The 15,285-nt window shown below is 54.7% G+C and overlaps 1 protein-coding gene across 1 annotated transcript; it reads right to left on the bottom strand.

The window, feature by feature from the left end:
• Nucleotides 1-2,646: 2,646 nt before the first annotated feature.
• CX3CL1 (C-X3-C motif chemokine ligand 1) lies at nucleotides 2,647-14,624 on the bottom strand. The gene is made up of 3 exons (XM_042920176.1): nucleotides 14,460-14,624; nucleotides 7,666-7,786; nucleotides 2,647-5,794 (listed from the first exon to the last, which is right to left on the bottom strand). Exons 1-3 carry the CDS (start codon nucleotides 14,527-14,529, stop codon nucleotides 4,684-4,686), a joined length of 1,302 nt encoding a protein of 433 aa, XP_042776110.1. The 5' UTR covers nucleotides 14,530-14,624; the 3' UTR covers nucleotides 2,647-4,683.
• Nucleotides 14,625-15,285: the final 661 nt, after the last annotated feature.

Below are 15,285 nucleotides of genomic sequence, written 5' to 3'. Positions count from 1 at the left end.
TGTCTGGGAAAGCACATGACTGAGCAGAAGTGAATGGGACACAGGTGGTCTCCTGAACTCTTGTACACGTAGGACAACAGGGCATGGGTACACACACACACACACACACACACACACACACACGCACAGCTCCCAGGAGCCTATTATTCAGCCTCACCCTGGAAATTCCCAGCCATTCATTTCTTTATTTTTCTGCCTGGCCTCACCCATTTGGGGAATGTACAGAGGACACAGGGGAGGGAAGGGACTAACGGCAAAGGGCAGAGAGTGGGAAGGCTGTTAGTGGCTACTGCCCACAGGACCCTGCAAGCCTCGGTGGGGGATGGAGTGGGCGGGCCTTGGACAGGGATGGGGGCAGGGAAGGGGGGGTGGTCTCCAAAACTTGGGCTAGGTGCCAAATCTCTAACTTGGAGGGCAGTGCAGGGCGGAGGGGGGCAGGCAGGAGAGGAAGGGGTAAGGACAGCAGCTTAAAGGTGCTTTCATCCCTGGAGTCTGGATCCAGTGGCTCTGAAGTGGGGGCCTGGTGTCTGTACTTTTAAGAATCCGTGGTTCAGGGATGCCTGGGTAGCTCAGTCAGTTAAGAGTCCAACTCTTGATTTCAGCTCGGGTCATGATCTCACTGTTAAAGAGTCGGCTCTGCGCTGACAGCCGTGGAGCCTGCTTGGGATGCTCTCTCACCTTCTCTCTCTCTGCCCCTCCCCCACTGACTCTTGCTAAATAAATAAACATTTTTTTAATGTTAAAAAAATAAAAAGAATCGATGGCTCATACTTTCAGAAACAAAGACTAACATTCAAGTCCTGGAGAAAGACTGCAGGTCAGATCCCCATCTCTGCCACTTAACCTTGGGCTTGAAGAGCCTTCCTTTCCTCAACTGCAAGATGGGCACATTGTATGCAGAGAACTTAGCACACTGCCTGGCAGGGGTAAACACTAAACAAACAGTGGCTTTTATTATCTGATGACGTCTCAGAGACCCCACAGCCCTGTCAGAGATTTGAGAGGCCTCTGAGTCTCCTTCCAACTCTGAGTGAATTTGGGCACCACGTGTGAAGTGTAGCCGTCTAAGTGAAAGAAAACCGAACGCTCCAGGATCCCCAGGGTACTGCTCCGGACTGAGCCAGAATTCAGGTCTCTCCCACTCTCCATCCTCTTCTGGAGCAAGAGGAGTTTAAACCTTACCTAACAATGTGATTAAAAAACAAAACAAATTGCAAAGCCTCTGGTCATGTTCCATGTTGCCGAAAGGATGGGGTTCGAGAGGCTGGAGGCTTGTGACCTTGCCTCTGAGCTCCTCCTTGGGTGTGGAATGGGCAAAAGCAGGAGGAAATGAGCTTGAGGGGGCTCGGGCAGAGCTGTGGCTCGCTGCCAAGGGACGTACTAGAATGGGCAGCTTGCACAGAGGCAGCAACCTCAGATTCACACAGGACCCTCAAACCCACATGCCTGTGGGGTTTGGCAGGTAGTAAAATGAAGGAGGAAGGCAGCAGGGTATAAGAAAAGTCATGTGCCCATCATGACCTTGTCCCACTTTCGGTGCAGACTTGGGTTTGGACAAAAATATCCTTGCTCTAAGATAAACAAGAGAAGGGTGATGAAAAACGGTACTTGACATGGTCACAAGCTCCAAGAGCGCTAAGCGGTTAGGGGATGCTAGAGAACTGGGGGTCTCACCCTGGCCTGCCCCTTCTCAAGAGGAAGCTGCTGCTGGGGCCTGACCCACTGATGTCGTGGTAGGGCCAGACCTTCTGAGTCACCCGAGAGAACACAGAAGAATAGGCTTGTGTGTGTAATTTCCTGATTTTTACATACTGCCTCTAATTTTTAAAAACACCGTGTAGATATCTAATCTAAAATGCCATTGGCTGTAGGGCACTCTGATATTTAGTAAACTACTAATAAACAAAAAAAAGACCTGTCAATTAAACTATGACAAGCCATGGATTGGAGGACAAATCCCAATTCCAAAGATGTCACAATGCAAAAAAAAAATGTGCATCTCAGGATCCATGAAATATTGTGTAATAATAGGCTGGACTTGATCTGTAGAAACTTGTGCAGTTCCCAATCTACACAACTGTACATAGCAGCTCTTATGATGCCACCCTGGGACATTGGACGGCTTAGGGGCCACCAGGAGGTTTGGGTTTGGGTCCTATCTGTGAACACCCAAGTCCTTCGGGAAGTAATCTCTTTTTGATCTTTATCTGGACCAGCAATGAGTCAAAGTAGCCAAGAAGAAAATGTGGCCCACTGTGCTCCCATGGATGACCGGATCGCTAATGGTGCTACTAAGGCCCCAGAGATGGAGGTTTAGTAGGCACGGGGAGGCACAGGAGTGGCTTCATAAGAGATTCTGATTCCTGCCAGGGAAGGGAGCCACTAGGAGAAGTCTCACGCCTGATGGTAAACAGGCCCAGAGAGGTGAAGGCACTGCCCAAAGTCACACAGCAGAGCAGAACAAAGCCAGGCCAGGGACTCAACCCTCCTCACCCCCTATCCCTAGTGCTGCTTCTCCTACTGACTGTAAAGGACTCCTCCTCCACCCCACGCGGGCTGGACCCAGAGATTCTAGGCCCCTCCTTTATGCCATCGCCCCTGAGGTCTGGTTGCTGAGCCTGCCCTAGAGCAAGTTACTTTATTCGATTCACAAGACTTTTCAATTTTATTAGTAAAATACAAAATGGCACAGACATTGGTGATAGGATTGGAAAAGCAAAGGATCAACCAACTCCTTCCAAAGTCCTCCCCCCCCCCAAATTGTCCTTGCCCATGTCCTGCTTGGGGGGAGGGGGACTAATCAAGTCTGTGGAAGGGGAACTGGCCGCTCCCAGCTGTCTCCTCACAAAAGTAGGGAGCCCCATCATGGGTGCTCCACTCCTCGAGGGCTCTCCAAACCTGGGGGAGCCCAAAAAAGTGCATTTAGACCTGCTGTCTGCCCTCCAAGCCATCAGAGTGCCCCCCACTAGAGCCAGGCCCCAACATCCCAGGTCGTGTGCAGCAGGCGGTGCAGGAGGGCCCCTCTCTGTGGGCCAAAGCTGTGTCTGCTTCCTCTGAGCATCTATCTGCCAAGTAGAGTGTCACCCACACCTGGGGGAAGCCTGGCTCATGGGAGGCTCCCCAGGTGGGGGGCAAGGGTCACCGTCAGGGACAGAGGGAGGGGGAGAGCTGCCCCTGGGGACTCTGAGGGATGAGGCCCGCAGGCCCTGTCAGGCCTGCCTGAGTCCTCAGCACCCAAAAAGGGAACCCCTGACTTGGTGCCCACAGCTTCCCTCCCCACAGGACGGAGTCTTTCAGAGGTAAACACGGAACCTCAGGTTTCAGCGGTGGACTCTGATCCCATGGAAAATGTCTTTGCAACCCTGGCCCTGCCTGTGGTGGGCTGGAGGGTGAGGGAAGACCCGGACCGGAGGACAGCAGTGTTGTTAGCGAGTGAGAGAGGCAGAAGAGGACTCCAGGCTGCAGAAACGGCAAACGCAGGGCCCAAGTCCCTCACACAGGCCAGGGGCTGCCCCCTGCAGCCTCCCCCTTTCCTTTTCCTGAGCGCCTCAGCCCCCCGGGGAGCCCGCAGGCCTCCACTCCTCCTCAGCCTGTCACACATCACTTGGGCTTGTCCGGGTGTCCCTGCAAGCCTGGTGACCCTGAGAGGGCTGTTCTCAAAGCCAGCCTGGTCCCCTCAGGGGGCCCACAGAGCTGACTCCCTCCCACAGAGCAGGACCTGAGCTATCAGATCTCTCTCTTGCACCGCTCCCAGTCTCAGAGCCCAGCAGCGTGCCGGGCTCCCTGGCGGGTGAAGACCGGCTGAGGTGTGTTCCGTTGTGAGGCTACACCCAGGGTCTGGGAAAAGGGGGGTGTCTGGACCAGTGAGTGATGCCCGTCAGGACAGATTACTGTCACACATTTGCCATGACTCTTTGCTTCCCCAGATGGAAAACCAGAGGTACGGATGCCTTGCTGGGTTGGTGATGGGCCCGGGACTAGAACCCCAGCTTTCACGCTCAAAGCCAATGTCCCTCCTCTGCACAGCATCGACTGAGAAGAAACACAAATCAAAGCCACCAGGTCGCTTGGTCTCCCCTTCCCACAATGCCTAACCGAGGGCAGAGCCTTCCTGGGGGCAGTCCCAGGAAACGCCACACTAGCCTCATGCAAGAGAAGACGGGTCCCCGGCTGGGTGTGGGCTCTGTACAGGGGATGGGGGAGATAGCACCGCAGGTAGCCGGGGTGACTGGCGACTGCAGCGGGACCAAGAGACACGATGAGGTCTGAGGGAGTGGGGCAGGAGGGGCCTGGCCTGAGGCTCATTCGTGAGATGGGATGACCGTGGTAACGTGTGGGCATGGGAACCAGAGGGGCCGGGCGTTTGTTCAATAAATAATTGTTTACTGGGTCTGGGACTGTGTCAAAGGGAACCTCTAACCAGCCAGCAGCAGAAGTTTCCTGACTTGGGGACACGGGAGTGAGTTGCAAAGGCCACCACTCCTGTCCCGGGTAGGTCAACAAAGGTGAGGAGTGGCCTCCTGGGGCGTGCCCGGGAGCTGGGAGCAGTTCCTCGCGAAAGATCCTGCGTCCTTGCTCTGATCATCCCAGCTCAGGCCAGGCCTTGGGTGAGGGTGGATATAAGGATGGGGGACCCCAGGCGGCTGTCTGAGTTGAACAACTGGACGCAGGCAGGTGGGCAGCTCACACGGGCACCAGGACGTACGAGTTACTGCCGCAGCTCCGGGGGACATAGCGAAGCCCGTCCACCATGTCCCCTGCCATCTTGCGGGGGCAGCCCTGGAGGCTTTGGTAGGCGAACATGGCCACCCCCAGGCAGAAGAGGAGGCCGAGGAAGGCCAACAGCCCTACTGCCTGCCTCCGGGTGGCCGCCTGGGAGTCAGGGACAGGAGTAATGAGGACTTCCAGCCGCTGGGGGTCCACAGTGGCATGGATGGGCTCCTCAGCCTTAGGGGTCCAGCTGCCTGAGGCCACTGGCTCCCTGCTGGGAACACTTTCTGAGGACACAGGGACCATGGAGAGACGGGGCATGCTGTCAGACCCTCTGAGAGCATCCGTGTGAGCTGAAATGGGACCCATCTCCACGGGCCCTAGAGAGTTCTCTGGCATGGGGCCAGAGGTCCACACAGGTTGGTCCTCTGAGGCTGTGTATAAAATGGTGGGGACCTGGGTAGGGGGGGCCTGGGTAGGGAGGGTCTGGGTGGAGGGGTCTTGGGTAAGGAGGGTCTGGGTAGAGGGGGCCTGGGTGGGGGGGGCCTGGGTGGAGGGGGTCTGGGTGGAGGAGGCCTGGGTGGGGGGGGCCTGGGTGGCGGGGGCCTGGGTGGCGGGGGCCTGGGTGGGGAGGGCCTCAGAGGCCTTTCCCTCAGCCCAGAGGCCCGACCCAGGTTTGTAGGCAGAACTCTGCCAGGACGCCGGGGTGGTGAGGGCAGCGGCGTTGAAAAGCTCAGTCCTCTGGGACCCAGCTGGAGGCCCTCCATCTGGAGCCTTTGAAGTGGAGGGGAACCTGGTCCCCCAGGAATCAGCCACTCCTGTCGACAGCTCTGGAGAAGTCCCCAAGGCCCTCTGTGCCTCCTGGCCACTGCTTTCCCGGGTAGCTTTGGGCTCTGTGACCGTAGACTTGTCCATTCCCCTGGCGGCCAGGGTGGTCCTGGGTTCACCCACGCCAATTTGCTTCTCGAACGTGCCGCCATTTTGCACCGGCATAGCAGTCTGGCGCTCTAGATGTGCCATGGCTTTCTGGACCCATTTCGCCTTTGGATCAGCACAGAAGGTTTTGTTCTGTTTGGTCCTCAAGCTACAAGGAAGGAAGACAGGGGCCCGGTGATGCCCAGATGCCATGTGGAGTAGAGGCATCGTGCAAATGCTCTGCAGGTGAATAGACCCGGCCGGAAATCCTGCCCCCAACACTTATTAGCTGTGAGCTGTGAGCTGTGAGCTGATTAGCTTGGGCAGCTTGAGTTCTGGGATTTCCCTGTCCTCGCCTGAGAAATAGAGATAGCATACCTACCTTCTACGGGGTGACCAACCTCCCCGGAAAAGCTGGGACAGAGGGGGGGTCCTCAAGATCTGGAACTTCTCTGTGAAAGTCCCAGAAAATTGGGACAAGTTGGCCACCCCACTTTTGTGTTATTGTAAAAGAAGAAAGAAAGAAAGAAAAAAGAAAAGAAAATGATATAAAGCACCTGGCTCAGAGTAGGAGACTCAGAGGACCACTGTTAATAAGAATATCGTTACCATTAAGGCAGGGGACTCTGGGTTGTGAGTCTTCTGACTGGGGGAGCCGTCCACAGCTGTTCCCTGCTGTCAGGTGTGTGACTGGTGAGCTCTGGGTAAGTAAGGCCTCCTCTCTCTGGAAGGAGCTGATTTAAATGTCCTCTTCCTCCTCTCCCTCAGTTACAGGCTGCCCTCCAGACCTCTACCTCCTCTCTTAGTGTGCATCCTCAGGCTGAAAACATATTTAGTGAGCTACAGCCACATATATGGTGGTCCCGTCGGGACCCCGAGGGCCATCCGAATCTTGAGCTTCCTCTGGCTGGCTAACTGCCGAGCACACGGCTCAGAGCTGCCTGGGGCTCACGCTCCATGCCACTGTGCTAGCAGGCATTTTGCCTGTTTCAACCTCACACCCATCCTGAGAGGTGGCTACCATGCCCATCCCCATTTTACAGATGAGAAAACCGAGGCTCAGAGAGGTAACGCGAACGTGCGTGGCTCCGGCACGCTGGGAAACCAGAGAAGTGCAGGGAGCAAGCATAAGCCTTCAGGCCCCCATAGGCGAGGTGCTGCCTGGTGCCACAGTCGCCTCCCTGGGGCTGCCTACTTCCCCTTTACCTAGAAAACAGAAGCAAATTTGTGGGGGAGTCCGGGGGAAGCAAGCCCTGGCAGGTGAGCAGAGAGGTCAGGCAGCAGCCCCTCGTGGTAACTGTGCAGTCAGTGGAGTGAAGGACACGACTTCCTTTAGCTGAGCCTAGACGTTGAGAGCCTCTAGCCATTTCCTGACGCCAGGCCCGAAGGTCGGTCTGTGGAAAGGTCATGGGGCTGGGCGACTGGGCGGGACCCAAGAGGACCCCAGGAGAGTAAGCGGCCAAGACAGCCAAGGGTCCCGACGGTCGGGATGGGCGGGGGCCGGTGGGGGGGCTGGTTCAGGTTGGCCCCTGCCCCAAATCTCACTGGAATCCTGTTTCCTCATCTGTCAAGTGCAGATAATAATCTCTGCCTTTCCCATCAGCGGCTTTTGGGCACCCTGCCAAGCTGCTTATTTACGTGATCGCCTCTCATCCTCCCAACTACCCCGTTTTATAGATAAGGAAACTAAAGCCCAGAGGGTAGCGAGTGTGAGCAGGGCCACGCAACCTGTCAGTGGTGAAGCCAGGATTTGCACCACATCTGTTGGAGTCTGGAGCCTGCCCTTGAGACCACAGTGCTTTACCTGCCCAGCGGGTCCAAGGGCTGCCTAAAACATACCACCCCTTGGTGGCTGCTCCAGACCAAAGGCCTTTCAGGAAGCCGCTCCCACTTTTATCTTGGGACACAGATATCAAGGTCATCGAGGAGTCAGGGAGCCAGGAGCAGGAGGAGCATTTGCTGAGGCCCTTGGCGGGAGCCCAGGTTGAGGAGGAAGAATGTGGACAGGGATTAGTAGAGGCCGAGAGCCCGAGTACCTACATGATGGCATGCTTGCCGCAGGATTCTTGATTTCGTTGGTAGTGGACTAGTAAAGCCACAGGGATCTCCGAGGTCATCTTGCTGCAGGTGACGTTGCATTTCTTCACACCGAGGTGCTGTCCTGAGCCCACAGAGGCCCCCAGTCAGCAGGACTGTCCAAGGGCATCTGGCTTCCCAGTCCCAGGACACAGCCGATGCCCTGCACACCCTGGTCTTCAAGGCCCTTGACCTCAGTCCCCCATCCCCGGCCAAACCTCTCTATGCCTCAGTTTCCCTACCTGTGCAATAGGGACAGTGATAGTATCTACCTCATAGGGATGTTATATAAATTAATGAAGATGTAGTCTCACTTACAAAGCTCTTAGTGCCTGGCACGTAGTAAGGGTTCATTTTAAAAATCAAGTGGTGGGGTGCCTGGGTGGCTCAGTCGGTTAAGCGTCCGACTTCGGCTCAGGTCATGATCTCACAGTTCGTGAGTTTGAGCCCCGCGTCGGGCTCTGTGCTGACAGCTCGGAGCCTGGAGCCTGTTTCAGATTCTGTATCTCCCTTTCTCTCTGCCCCTCCCCTGCTCATGCTCGGTCTCTCTCTGTCTCAAAAATAAATAAACATTAAAAAAAATGTTTTTTAAATAAATAAAAATAAAAAAATAAAAATCAAGTTGCAGAGCGCCTGGGCGGCTCAGTCGGTTGGGTGGCCGACTTTGGCCCGGGTCATGATCTCGCAGTCCCTGAGCTCAGGCCCTGTGCTGACAGCACACGTCGGGCTCTGTGCTGACAGCTCAGAGCCTGGAGCCTGCTTTGGATTCTGTGTCTCCCTCTCTCTCTGCCTCTCCCCCACTCGTGCTCTGTCTCTCGAAAATAAATGTTAAAAAATAAATAAATAAAAATCAAGTTGCCAGCTAGGGTGCCTGGGTGGCTCAATTGGTAAGCATCTCTTGGTTTTGGCTCAGGTCATGATCTCATGGTTCATGAGTTTAAGCCCCACATCTGGCTCTGCACTAATGGTGTGGAGCCTGCTTGGGATTCTCTCTCTCTCTCTCTCTCTCTCTCTCTCTCTCTCTGCCCCTCCCCCACATGCTCTCTCTCTTTCAAAATAAATAAATAAATAAAAACTTTTTTAAAAGCTATAAACATTTTTTTAAATGAAATTAAGTCACTGTCGTTGGTCAGTGTACAGAAGGGGAGACAAATCGGAGAGTGACAGGGACCTGCCTGAGGTCACACAGCCAGCAAGTGATGGGACGGGCTCTCCTGTGAGGCCAGGCTCTGATCTCTTCTGGGCCCATGGGTCTACGCACCCCCCCGTCCCCCCAGTAAGTCACCAGCTCAACTATCAACCCCCCGACCCTCCACCCCCTGCATACACACCCCACTCCTCCCTCACAGGCTGATTCTTATTCATGGATTTCCATGACCTCTGAGATACACCCAGACCTCTCTCCACCACATCTCATGTGCCCACCCTATGACACATACACACACGTACACACACACACCAACAAACAGAATGCACACACATACCCCCCCCAAAAAACACATAAAGGCATACATATGATCAGGCACGTGTAATAGATAAAAAATTTTAAATGTGGAAGTACAACCACCTTCTAAGGAAGCTGGGAGCTGGGTCTGCTGAGTAGGGGGTAGGGGATCCTTTGTTCTTCCATTAAGACCCAAGAGGAGTGTGGGAGTAGTTGCTAAGGGGAACCGAGGGGCCATTGGGAGCCCCCTGGGCAAGACAGGGGAGCCGGAGTAAGGAGAAGGGGTGGAAGGTGGGGGCTGTGCGTGGGGTGGGGGCACAGTGGGATGGCTAATGGCTGCTGATGGCATGTAGCCAGAGAGAAACCCCAGGACAGGGTGAGGGTGACTCAACAGAGAGTTGAGAGCTCAAATATTTTATGTAAACATTTGAAAAGCTGTTTGCATGGCTTTTCCTTTCTTCCTTCCTCCTTGCCCTAAAATCGCCAGCAACATTTATTCTGCTTGGTGTCTTCTCAAGAAGGGTATGTAAAAAATAAGGAAGAGCCTGAGTTTTGGAGCTGGGTCAAAGTCATATGCAGCAGAAGCAAGACCCCAGAGGGTTTTGCAAAATTCTAGAGGCCAGGACTTCCAGGGCAGTGGAGTCCAGAGAGCTGAATGAGAGCCCAGCAGAACCAGGGAGGACCCAGCTGATACTTACTCATGCACAAGTATTTACACGGACATGGATATGCAAACAGGCTCTGCCTTCCCAAATACAGGTGCAAGCACACGCACATGCACCCCTTCTAGAATGTGCCACCTCCTCTCCCATCGCTCCCCCGTAGCCTCAGCCCACCCCAACTGTGGAAGGGTGGTTCAGGATCTGCAGGGCTGCGCTAGCCTGGGCCATCAAGGGGCGGCACTAGCAGCTCCTGAGGTGGGCAGGAAGCACTCCAGTGGCCGGTCCCTAAGCCACAGGCTGCCCTTTCTCTCTGAGGAACCAGGATGTGAAAGCGACTTCGCTGCCTTATCACCTGCCTTTGGAATGACTCGGCTGCATACTCCATAGACCCTGTTGAACAGAGCTGGGAAGGCAATTCCCTGGATTGGTCTGGTAGGTGCCCTTCTCTGAAAAACCCTGGAACAGTGCCCTCAGGTGACCTAGAGCCACGGGGAGGCTGCCAGTGGGCAGGAGGGATATGCTAGGTTTTGTGAGTCTGTGTCCTTGACTCTATGTCCCAGGATGGGGCAGGCCACTGCTTACTCCTGCGGCTTTAAAGAGCCACGAAATCAGCCTGTCCCCAAAGTCCCCACCTTCTGCCACAGTGCCTAAATGCCCTTGGCCAGGTTCTGTTCCTGGGGAAGGGTTGTATAACTAACCTAAGGAGGTTTTTCTTCTCGGAACTGAAATTTTCTTTCCTGTCATTGGAGATAATGCTTCCAACCAGCCAGCCATCTACTGTCATATGAGTTTTGAGAAGGCAGGGACCTTGCCAGTCTTGGTGTCACAGTGCTTCCCAGCACAAAGTAGACATTCAAAAAATAGTAATTGAATGAAATAATGTCTCAATTTACTTACCCCTCCGCCTACCTCCCCATCTGTCCATCTGTCCATCCATCCATCCATCCATCCATCCATCCGTTTCCTGATTCAGCCAACACTTACTGAATTACTTTTGAGCATCTACAAAGACCCGGGCCCTCTTGTTCTTAACCCTGAGCCCTTCCTTCCTCCCATTGGTGCTGGTGCTGAGCTTAGAGAGAGTGCCTCAACCCCACACTATTAGCTCGTGGTGTTTTCTCAGTCAAATGCTGATTTTCCCTCTTGCCAGGCCCCGTGCTGGGTGTTGTGAGGCACAGTGAGCAGAACTGTCTCTGTCCTCAGGAGGTCTCAGCCTGAAGGGCAGCCAAGACATGCCCACAAAGTATCATGACTTATATTACTCTGTACTGGACCCTGTGCTTAGCACAGGCACATCTGCTGTTATTAATTCCCAGCACCCCTGCAAAGGGAGTATTGTTACCTCAATTTAATTGACACAGAAGCTGATAATCAGGGAGGTTAAATGACTTGCCCGAGGCCACACAGCTGCTTAGTGGCAGATCTTGTTTTCCTCCCAACCTCTGGACCTCCCCCCCCCCCATTCTAAACAGCCTTAAACACCAGGTGGAAACACCATGTTCCAGAATATACCCTAAATGTGCTGAGATTTGCATGAGGGAGAGACCACTTCCCACTGCAAGTAATCAAGGGAGGCTTCTTGGAGGAGGTATCCTGTAGGCTGGACCTCAAGGACTGCTAAGAGGCTTATGGGCAGGAGGAGACAAGAATGTTGTGGGTCTCTGGGTGAGGCGATAGAGACAGGGCTTGAGCCGTTGCTCAGGTATGTGTCCTGGACAAGTCACTTAGGCTGTCTGAGCCTCAGTACCCTTACCTGTAAAATGGGCGTGGTAATATCTGCTTCACAGGGTGGTTATGAGAGTGAAGATTTTTAAATATCTGGACCGGGGGTTTACTCAACAGCAACACCATTGACATTTTGGACCAGATAATTCTTTGTTGTGGGAACTGTCTTGTGCACTGTAAGATATTCAGCATCATCCCCGCCCTCTACCCACTAGATTTCTGAGCATCCCCCAACCAGAAATTTGGCGACATTTGTAATAACAAAAATGTCTTCAGAAATTGCCAAATGCCCCTGGGGAGGGGGGCGCAAATCACCCATTGAGAACCACTGCCTGAAAGAGACACCCATGAAGATCTTCCCTCACCTCCCTTGATGGCTACTTCTCCGGGAGTCCCTCTTGACCCCTACTTAAAATTTCAACACCTCCTCCCCGCCCCCCGCAGCCCCCCTCCATGTTTTTTTAAATCACAGCTTGTTGGGGCACCTGAGTGGCTCAGTCGGTTAAGCGTCCACTCGATTTCAACTCAGGTCATGATCTTATGGTTCTTGAGTTTGAGCCCCACGTAGGGCTCTGCTCTGGCAGTGCAAAAGAATTCTCTCTCTCTCTCCCTCTCCCTCTCTCCCCCTCCCCCACTCGCTCTCTCTCACAATAAATAAACATTAAAAAAATGTTTTTTGGGGCGCCTGGGTGGCGCAGCCGGTTAAGCGTCCGACTTCAGCCAGGTCACGATCTTGCGGTCCGTGGGTTCGAGCCCCGCGTCGGGCTCTGGGCTGATGGCTCGGAGCCTGGAGCCTGTTTCCGACTCTGTGTCTCCCTCTCTCTCTGCCCCTCCCCCGTTCATGCTCTGTCTCTCTCTGTCCCCAAAATAAATAAAAAACGTTGAAAAAAAAAATGTTTTTTAATGTGAATAAATCACAGCATGTTTTTCTTTCTAACAGACCAAATGGTTTACTGATTTATTTTTTTGTATCCTCTGTCTTCTCTGGTGAGTGTTCAGCACTCTGAGGACTGGGATCTTTGGCCGTTTTATTCGCTGATGTGGCCCCAGCACCTACAACGGGGGCTGGCACCCAGCCGATGCCCAACGAATATTTGTTCAATGAATGAACAAAATTCACAAGAAAGCACTCTGTGGCACATACAATTTGAACCAACGAAGAAATAGAGGAATTTTTATTTAAATTCGACCGGGGCCTGGATCTGACAGTCTGAATTTATCTTCCCGTGCCTTCCCCATCCACCTCCACAGCTAATCGGGGGGCAGACTACAGCAGCTTAAAACAGGTTTTTTTTTCCCCCTCTTTCTTGTCAGGGTTTGAGTAGGAGTGAATGCGTCAGTGCTCGGGGAGAAAATTCTCTGCTCTGACTTGTATCTGCAGGTTGGTTATATAAAGCAGAGGAGCCTCCCTCCTGCCACAGCCCCGCAAACCCACATTTGGGGACTGACGCACCTGCCCCCCGCACCAGCCAGAGCTGCAGCCACAAAGCTCCCAGCACCCCCTGGGGTGTCTCCGGCTTCTGGACCACACCATACACTCCTTCGTCCTGCGGGGCCTCCCAGGGGGTCTCTCAGAGCCACAAACGTCAGTGTGGGTGAAGACCTCCAAGGTGAGTCTAGCCCAATACCAGGAGGAGGAAGTGAAATTGAGGCTCAGAAGGGTTGAATTAGTGTATCTTCCGGCAAAGTCAGTGACCAAGATCAGGGCAGAAATAAACAGAGTGTCCAGGGTCCCCCCCAACCCCGACCTGGGATCCCTCTTTATCTTACCATACGAACCCTTCACTCCAGCACCCGTGCTCCTCCCGCTTCCAAAATGCCTTCCTAGGCTTTGGGCCTCACCGCACAGGAGGCAATAGCTATATTCGAGGGTGTAGTCGCTGGGACCAAAGAAGGCGAGACCCCACTTGGGGTCACGGCCATGGCAAAGCAACTTCCATCTGATTCCCTGTCTTCTAGTGCTCACTGCCTCCAAACACCTCTGGCTTTAGGGTTCAAGCCCAGGAGGCCAGCAGCACTTGGCCTCTCATGCCCCCCATCACCACCACCTGCTCCCTGGTCTGCTCTTGGTTTCCCCCACATAGAAGGACTCGAAAGGCAGTTTGCTCCATGGAGGTGTCCTGGCAGCTTGAGATGGCTCTCATTCCCTCAGACTTGCTGTGTGTCCCAAGGCAGGCTCCTAGCCTCTCTGAGCCTCAACCTGCCAGATGGTCTGGCTCAGACCTCCCTGGGTCTCCATCTTCGTCGTGTCAGTGGGATGCATACCTCATGCCCTACCACGTCCTACGCTCCAGAAAGCAAGTATTTGGAGGTGAAAGCATTTTCTAAGCTATGCTTGGAGGAGGAGGATGCTATCATGGTCAAGATACGGGCAGAGGGACTACAGAGCAGAGCAACAGCAACAAGCCCAGTCCCTGATCTGCAATGACCTTGGTCTCCACGGTTCCTGGGCCCCCTACTCAAAACCAGGACAGGAGAAAATCCCTACCATGGCCTGGGCCGCGGCCACTGCTGCGACTCAGGAATCTGGGCTGACAGTTACACATTAACCCCGGGGGAGAGACCCAGCCCGCTGTCAGCCAGGGCCCCCCACCCAGACGCCCGGCAGGAACTTCCTCAGGCTTCCCTGCCCCCCTCCCTCCTAAGACCCCCTTTGTGCCTGGCGCCCTTGTGCGGTCCACACTACCTCTCAGCACTGCCAGAGCGGTAGCTCCCTTGCTCACTGGGCCAGGCGGGCACAGTCTCCGAGCTTGGAAATCTTTCTAGCAGGAGGGACAGCCTTGAATCTGGGGTCAGGGAGGAGCCCAGCCCCCTGTACCACACCCTTTGGAAGGAGCTGCTATGGACCTTACCCAGGTGGGGTCTGCCCCCCGCCCCATGTCAGGCCTGAAGGGCACGAGTGGGGCTGCAGTCTCCCCCGCACTCACCGGCTAGCAGCGCAGTCAGATGGCAGAGGGCGGCCAAGCGGAGCAGCCACGAGAGAGGTGGTGAAGCCATGGCCGAGGGCGGGCGGGGGTCCGGGCAGGGCCGGTGTCTGGGTGTCTGAGCTCAGTGCCGTGCCCTCGCCGCCTGAGCCCTGTCGCTTTTTATAATGGGGCTTGCTGCCTCTGCCTCCGCCTCCAGCCCCCGCAGGCAGTCGGTGGGAGGGGAAAGGAAGGGAGCCAGCGTGCAGCCGCTGGATTCCTCAGGACGTTGCCAAGGAACAGAGCTGGCTCGGGCCTGCAGCAGGGGAGGGGGGTACCGGGCTGGCCGCTCACTAGGGTTCCTCACATCAGACCTGCCTGGGAAGCTGGACCGGGCTTGAGAGCATTCAAAAGGCATCCTCAACCCCCCATCTGCGGGGCTACCCACGTCCGCCCGCCCTGGATTCTGGCCTGGGACCCCAGCCCTAAGTAAGCAATAAACAAAAGGACGGAAGAACAGAGTGCCGGCTGCCAGCAGGCCAGGAGGGCCTCGGGACCCTACAGTTTGGATCGGACAAGCTCTCCTTTGATCTGGGAGACACATCCCTCCCACCTCATGAAAGACCCCCCAACCTTTCCCCTTCGAAGCCCCACTTCCCCGGGGGATCTCGTTCAGCAATGTATCTCTGAGCCCCGCATGGAGCCTGGCAAACAATAGGGCCTCGGTACAGTACACGTTTGCTGGAAGAATGATCTGGCCTAACTTCATAGGGACAGATGGTGAAACTGAGGCCCACAGAAGGGGTGGAATCACCTCAGGCCATTCAGAGCACTAGGGTGGAGAACAGAC

The sequence above is a fragment of the Panthera leo genome, chromosome E2 (assembly GCF_018350215.1).
Source record: "Panthera leo isolate Ple1 chromosome E2, P.leo_Ple1_pat1.1, whole genome shotgun sequence".
Classification (NCBI taxonomy): domain Eukaryota; kingdom Metazoa; phylum Chordata; class Mammalia; order Carnivora; family Felidae; genus Panthera; species Panthera leo.
This window is presented reverse-complemented; position numbering and strand designations above follow the sequence as displayed.

Coding starts and splice junctions, on each gene's coding strand:
- CX3CL1 (XM_042920176.1), bottom strand. CDS start 14,529: ATGGCTTCACCACCTCTCTCGTGGCTGCTCCGCTTGGCCGCCCTCTGC. Junction 7,787..14,459: donor TCTGACTGCGCTGCTAGCCG/GTGAGTGCGGGG, acceptor CTGTGGGCTCAG/GACAGCACCTCGGTGTGAAG. Junction 5,795..7,665: donor TGCGGCAAGCATGCCATCAT/GTAGGTACTCGG, acceptor CCTTCCTTGTAG/CTTGAGGACCAAACAGAACA.